Raw genomic sequence first — 7,464 nt, forward strand, 5'->3', positions numbered from 1 at the left:
AGGGGAAGGGGGAGGAAAAGGCTGGTAAAGGGAGAGGGGAATGGGAAGGGAAGGGGGAATTGGGAGGGAAAGGGGAATTGGCAGAAATATGGGAATGGGGGAAGGAACAGGCAGGAGAGAGGAGGAAGTGGAGGAAGGAAAAGCGGAAAGGAGGGACGAGCACAGGAAGAGACAACGGGAAACGGAAAGACTGAAATTAATTCAGAGAATATAATAATACTAAAAAAGGGAAAAGAAGAAAAGAAAGAATGAACGCATGTTAACATAATATTGGAGGAAATAGAGCTTATTCAACGAATACACGGTCTTATTGAACACACCACCTTAACTGCTTGCTCATTCTGCCTAATGACTGAAATGTAATTGAATTTTGGCGCGGTAACCTAGCTATAAAATCAACTTAATTGGCGTGTCTCGGGGTTGAAACAAGTTAAATAGCTTCAATTAACTGGACAAGGGAAGAATTGAACTATAGAAGCTTCCATAGACTGATCATCAATGGACTCGAATACTTCGACAAAGGGATGCGCACAACAAAACTCTATGGGATTTGCTGATGCGGATCTTCACCGTACAATTTCGCGGGCGGATTGTGATAACGCAAATTGTGATATAGTACTTTGGCATACCTCTTGCTGATCTCACACATCATAAGAACCTCAATAGGGAGGACCTTGATTGGAGCTACAAATCTCAAAGACCTGAAGCTGTAGATAAAACATTTTGACCAGTATTTCCTTTCGCAGAGACTTCATTTATGGGTCATTACAAGACAAGGACAAGACAATGTCGATATTGCTGACTGCAAAGAATTGGATTGGATACCGAATGTATTGGCGGTCAGTTCCGAAAGCAATGTAGAAGAAACTAAATGCAGACTTGCAACGAAGAGTATAAACGAAACACTTGAACATTACATTCAGAGTGCCATTGATACAACCTTTCAGACACCTAGCATGAGGTACCGCAGAGTTATGCGTAATTATTTATAATCAACTGTACTAGATAGATGTATTATGATATATCCGAAAATTCGTCGGTCTATGATACCCTATAATCACATTTATTCAAATGTCTATTCACGTTGATATACTATAGAATATAATCATGTTATTACCTTAATTTGTAATACAATGTTAGCAACAATGTCATGACTACATAAATGTATCAAAGCTTGCCCATGCCTGTGCAGTTAGCCAGGGTGGTAAATAAAGATCTAATCTAATCTAATCTATTTCGATGTTGGGTATCTGAGATTTGGTTGATGGTGATGATGATGGCTATGGTAATGACAATGGTAATAATGGTGATGGTGATAGTGATGGTGGTGGTGGTGATAGTGATAGTGATAGTGATAATGATAATGATAATGATTATATTATTGTCCCTATAAATCACAATCACAATTGCGATGATGACCGTGAAACCACTACCACCACACCCATTCCACCACCTACAACGCCTACTCACCTGAGCCTCGGAGAGCCCGAGCTCGATCTGGTCGAGGGACTTCTGTATGATGCCAGCCTTCTCTGAGAAGACATTGGAGTCCGGCGGATGGTGCTGGGCGGAGGTGATGGAGTTGTTGATGCCCGTCAGGATGGAGTTGTGCTCGTTCCGCAGGGCCTCCAGCCCCTGCACCACCGTCCGCGTGTGGGACACCACCTCCTCCTGCGTCAGGGCCGTCATCCTCCCGATGCTCTCGATCTTCTTGCTGGGGGGAGAGAAGAGACAATGCGGGTGAGAAAATGGATCGCTACTCAAAGTGACATACTTGGTTATATATAGGGGGAAAAACTACTTAGGATTACAGATAGAAAAAGGAAACAAGCAAATCAAAGCTTTAAGATTCCACTGGACTGGATGACAATGCCTTGATATGCACATGATCATCATTAATTAATACCACTCTATACCAATACAAATAATGTTCATTTCTATATATAAATATATCCTTAAATCAAAAGAACAAACAACAATAAGGTTCATCCCTTTACAAACAATTACTTAATGCTTTCAAAAAAGAAGATAAAAATAATCCCCATTTCCCCCTTTCCAAATCAAAGAGAAACAAAACCCGCCACTAAAAGGCACAACTAGGCTTTCCCGTCAACAAAGCCCCCCCCCCCTCCCCGTTGAACCTCACTCGTCATGGCATTGCAATTAGGACAGTCACACACACGTAAACAAATATATGACCACGAAATATACTACATCGACATAGCAAGAGAGAAGGGGGGGAAGGGAAGACAGATAGATATTGACATTGATAAATATATTAGACATATATGGACCGCTTAAAGAGGAAGAGGAAGAAGAGAAGAGAAGAGGAAAGAAGAAGAAAGAGGAAGGTGAGGAGGAGAGGAGTAGGAGAAGAATAATATAGTATGAAAAATCGTTTCCTGACATGTTGAACATTCAGCAGTTCAAAAGATAGACAGCAAGAGTATCAGTCAATCCCTCTTCATAAATATCTTTTCCTTCCCTTCCCTTCCTTTTCCTTCCCCCTCCCCTCCCCTCTTCCTTCCTCTTGTCTTCCCTCACCAGCCCATCCCTCCGGATGCGCCACATTGATGCGGCTCTGATCATAGCAATGAAACAAATGCAAATTAAAACTAGAAATGGTAGGGTGGTAAGTTGCGAAGTCAGTCGAAAACAATCTCGTTCACGGTCCTCATTCACGACTATCGCGCATCGAACGAGTCCAGAGCTAATTGCGGAGGGAAGAAGCGACACTACCAATGGGGACGGTGGGTGAGGAAAGGAGGAGGAATGAGGAGGAGAGGAATGGGGAGGAGAAGGGGTACCAGGAGAGGGGGAAGAAGAAGTAAATGGAGAAGAGAGAGGCTAAGAGGGAGAGGGAAGAGAGGGAATAGATGAGGTATAAGTATAATGGACAAAATCATACAGAAGAAGGAACAGAGCAGGCTCTCTCGCCACCCGAGGACAAAATAAAAATTCAAACTAACATACAAAAAGACTAAAAAGAAAAAAAATCCTTATTATATATTTTCTTTATCATTATTATTATCATCATACGTGTGTATGTGTGTGTGTGTGTGTGTGTGTGTGTGTGTGTGTGTGTGTGTGTGTGTGTGTGTGTGTGTGTGTGTGTGTGTTTGTTTTACACAGACACGACGGCACCGACAGGCCGATTCAATCCCGTGCAACAATTCCCCGGGGTCCAATGGCCTCGCGTGGCCGGAATGCGTCGCCGAACCCCACATCTCACGTCCTCAATACATACCCATCCACGTCCACATCCACATTCACATTCACATTCACAGCTACACCCTCATCCACGTTCAAGATCCACTTCTGCACCCACGTCCATATCCATGTGTGCATCCATAACCACGAGCACGTCTATGCCCAAAGCCCATTCACGCCCGCACGCACGCCTACCTCCCACACCCACGCCCTCGGCCTCTCCAAAACGGCCACCAGTTGCCCGCCCGAAGGAGAAGAGTGTTGAGAAAACCGTCTTCCAGACCCGAGCCTCCTCGACGCCCACTTGAGTGCCCTACGAGAGAGGAAGAAAGAGGGGGGAAAGGAGAGAAAGTAGGGATGAGAGAGGAGAAAAAGAGAGGAAAAGGAAGAGGGGGGGGGGGAGAAGGGAGAGAAAGCGGAAATGAGAGGGGGAAGAGGATGAGAGAGAGAGTAGGAAAGAGGGCGAGAAGGAGAGGGAAGTGAATGGAGAAAGGGAGGAGAGAGATAAAAGATAGAAGAAAGAAAAAGAGAGAAAAAGAGAGAGAGAGAGAGAAGAGAGAGAGAGAAGAAATGAAAAAGAAAAGAAAAAAAAACCAAGGAACAGACAAGAGCAAATTGCCATACCAAGGCTAAGCTCTTCCTTTCTCATCCCCCCGCTACTCCCCTGCTTCCCTTCTCCCACCACTAAATCAACTCCGCCCTGGCTCCCGTCCCGTCTCCTCGCATGCCACGAGTGTGCCTGTAGCCGTGCCCCAGGGGTCACCCCACCCTCTAAACCCTACCCCACCACCACTCACCCTCCCTCGGACACGCACGTGATCGATACGAGAGACTCCTCGGGACGGCCGCCACGTCAAGGCCCATCGGGGGGAGGAAACGGAGAGGGAGAGGGAGAGGGAGAGGGAGAGGGAAGGAGATGAGGGGAAAATGGAGAGGAAAGGAACGGAAGGAGAGGAAGGAAGGAGAGAGGGAAGGGGAGAAGAGGAGAGAGGGAAGGAGAGGGAGAGGAGAAGGGATGAGAGGAGAAGGAAAGATGGAGAGTGGGAGGAGAGGGGTATGAGGGAGAGGAGAGGATAGGGAAGGAAGGAGAGGAAGGGAGAAGGAGAGGATAGGAAGGAGTGGAGAGGAACGGGAGAGTATAGTAGTAGAGTAGTAGTATAGTATAGTATAATTAGTAATAATAGTTTATAGTAGAGTAATGGTGAGAGAGAAGATAAAGCTAGGGGGAAACATATAAGAAGAGAGAAAAAGAGGGGAGATTCTCGCTACGGCATCGAGATGTCACCTACGACCTCGACCTCCAAATAAAAAGACAAAGAGAGAAAACTACCAATACCCCCTCCCACCACCTACCCACATCCACACCCTCACCCACACCATCAATCCCACCCACAACATCAATCCCACCCCCACCCCCACCCTCACCCCCATCCCCTCCACCCACCCAATCTTTCCCCGATTTCGATTCGAGGAACAACTCCACCTCAAGTCCCACCCTTCCTCTCACCCTTCATCAAAGAGACACGAGCCCCGTGAACAATGCTCTCACACCCAGACACAAGGGCTAAATCCCCCCCCCCCCCTTCCCAACGGGCACCTACGGGAAGGAGGCTCATCGCAAAGGCTCATCGTAATCGGATTACGTGCAGTGTATGATATAATGGGGGTCGAGTATTAGTAGTAATATTAATAGTAACAATAGTGATTATATTTAATAATAATAACAATAATAATTAATAATAATAACAATAATAATAACAATAATAATACTTTATAATAATAATAATAATAATAATAATAATAATAATTATTATTATTAATATTATTATTATTATAATTATAGTTATAATTATAATAATAATAATAATAATAATAATAATAATAATAATAATAATAATAATAATAATAATAACCAAAAATATATAATAATTATTACTATTATTATTATCATATAAGCTACCGATGCTTCTCAACATCTCAACAAGTAAATATAACCTATAAAAGCATAAGATACCAAGTAACAAAGGTAAAACACTGTTAAATGGTAGAAAAGAGAGAAAACATCGACAGCCGGGAAAAAAAAAACATCAAGGAGAAGTGCTAATATAATAATAACAACAACAAAATGCCCTTCGCTCCGCTCTCCAACTTTAAACTCGTCCTCTAACGATCCAATTTCCTATTTTCTAATCGTGATGGACTTCCTTCTTCCTCCTCATTCTTTCTCCTTCCTCCTCCCTCTCCCTCTCTCCTTGTTCCCTCCTTGTTCCCGCCTCGTTCCTCGTTCCTCGTTCCTCATTCCTCCCTGCTCCCTCCTCCTTTCTCCATCATCCCTTATCCCTCCTCCCTCCTCCTTCCTCCCTCATCCCTTCTCCCTTCTCCCTCCTCCTCTCTTCTTCCTCCTTCCACCCTCCTTTTCTTAATCGTTATATCCCCCTTCATTTCTCCTCCTTTCCTCTCCATCGTGTTCCTCTTTCTACATTATCTTCCCTCTGCCTCTCTTACACCCATCCCAACCCCCTCCACTCTACCAACACACCTTTCACTTCTCTGCCCTTCCCTATTACCCTCACCTTTTTCCCTCCCCTACCGCCCATTTGCCTTCCAGACCCCCTCCCCCTCCCCCCAATGCATATGGACAATCTACAACAGCTGTTAATCAAACCCTCTATCGAATCCCCACTTCACAAACACGCACGCACGCACGCACGAACACACGGTCCTAGACACGCACGCATAAATACGCTCTCCCTTCCAATCTCTCTTCACATGTGTTATAAGCGTTGATGAGGAGAGGAAGGATGGGGGGAGGGGGGAGGGGGAAGGGGGAGAAGGGAGGGGGAGAAGGGAGGAGGAGGGGGAGGAGGAGGTAAGAGGGGAAGGAGAAGGGGAAGGGGAAGGGGATGGGGAAGGGGAAGGGGAAGGGGAAGGGGAAGGGGAAGGGGAAGGGGAAGGGGAAGGGGAAGGGGAAGGGGAAGGGGAAGGGGAAGGGGGAGGGGAAAGGGAAGGGGAAGAGGAACAGAGGAAGAGAAAGAAAAAGACAGCGAAGGAGAGAAGAAAAAGCGAAAAATAGCAGGAGAAAGAGAGAAGGAGAAACTGAAGGGGATGGAGGTGAGGAAGCATTGCAAAGCAAGTAAAGAGGGAGGAGTGAAGGGAGGAAGAGAGAAGGTGGGGGGGTGGGGGTGGGGGTTGTAATCCAATATCCATTACGGCACGCCAGGATGGCACCGGCTCTCCAATGCACCTTGTCCCGGCCACTCAAACCCACGCGAATTATAATCCTTTTCCTAAATCTTGCTCTTCCCCTCCACCCCCCCCTCCCACTCCACCCCTCCTATAAGCAAGTTTCCTAATACTGTCTCATCGAGAAGCCATCGAATTGTCTATGATAAAAATAATGATGATAATATAAATAATAATGATGATGATGATAAAGTGGCCAGATGTTAATGTAAAAAAATAACAATGATGATGATGATGATGATGATGATGATGATGATGATGATGATGATGGTGAAGGTGATGATGATGATGATATGATGATCATAATCATAATAATAACAATAAGCATAACATCAATAATCATAGCAATAATAACAACTACAATTACAATAAAAAATAAAAACCAATACCAATACCAATATCATCCCTAACAATACTATCAACAATAAGACAACAAACCATAACCCCCCAAAAAACAGCCTAAAAAAACAACAACAACAACACGTCAATTTAGCAGTGAAACCCTCATGTTGACGCCCGCCTCCAGCCGCGAGCGAGCGCACGCACAATTAAAACTGGACATGCAATGGAACTGCCCATATTCAGCCGACCATTTAGCTCCCCCCCCTCCCCCCCCCCGCGCGCCATTCCCCAGCCTTCACCCTCTCCTTCCCTACCCTCCCTACCCTCCGCCGTTCCTCTCTTCCCACTCACTATCAACCCACCACCCATTATTTTTTTCCATTTTGTTTTTCCTTCTTCTTTTTCTTCTTCTTCTTCTTCTTCTTCTTCTTCTTCTTCTTCTTCTTCTTCTTCTTCTTCTTCTTCTTCTTCTTCTTCTTCTTCTTCTTCTTCTTCTTCCCTTAAATCCCCTTCCCTATCACATCACATCACTTCACGTAACGAAAGTCACGTCACATCACATCACATTGCATCGCATCCCTCCCCGCCCCCTCTCCTCCCCCTCCCCCGTCCAACTGCATCCAGCCTCGCCCACTTAGTAGCGATGAGTGGCGAGGTTTCCACTCGGGG

At 45.3% G+C, this 7,464-nt stretch overlaps 1 protein-coding gene across 32 annotated transcripts in view; it reads right to left on the bottom strand.

The window, feature by feature from the left end:
• The window catches only part of Klc (kinesin light chain), a 155,572-nt gene that overhangs the window by 44,710 nt on the left and 103,398 nt on the right, over window positions 1-7,464 (bottom strand). For 29 of the 32 annotated variants that reach the window (XR_015192344.1, XR_015192338.1, XR_015192343.1 and 26 more), the window contains one exon: window positions 1,471-1,714. Coding sequence is in view for 24 of the 32 variants with exons in the window: in XM_086552284.1 (XP_086408410.1) it covers window positions 1,471-1,714 (244 nt within the window). In the remaining 8 variants the exon portion in view is untranslated. Of the gene's footprint in view, window positions 1-1,470; window positions 1,792-7,464 lie in introns of those variants that run through there. The other 3 variants (XR_015192342.1, XR_015192341.1, XM_086552278.1) reach the window with 1 other exon arrangement.

This window comes from Penaeus japonicus, unplaced genomic scaffold, assembly GCF_977035675.1.
Source record: "Penaeus japonicus unplaced genomic scaffold, GWHDUDI00000001_assembly GWHDUDI00000026, whole genome shotgun sequence".
In the NCBI taxonomy this organism is placed as follows: domain Eukaryota; kingdom Metazoa; phylum Arthropoda; class Malacostraca; order Decapoda; family Penaeidae; genus Penaeus; species Penaeus japonicus.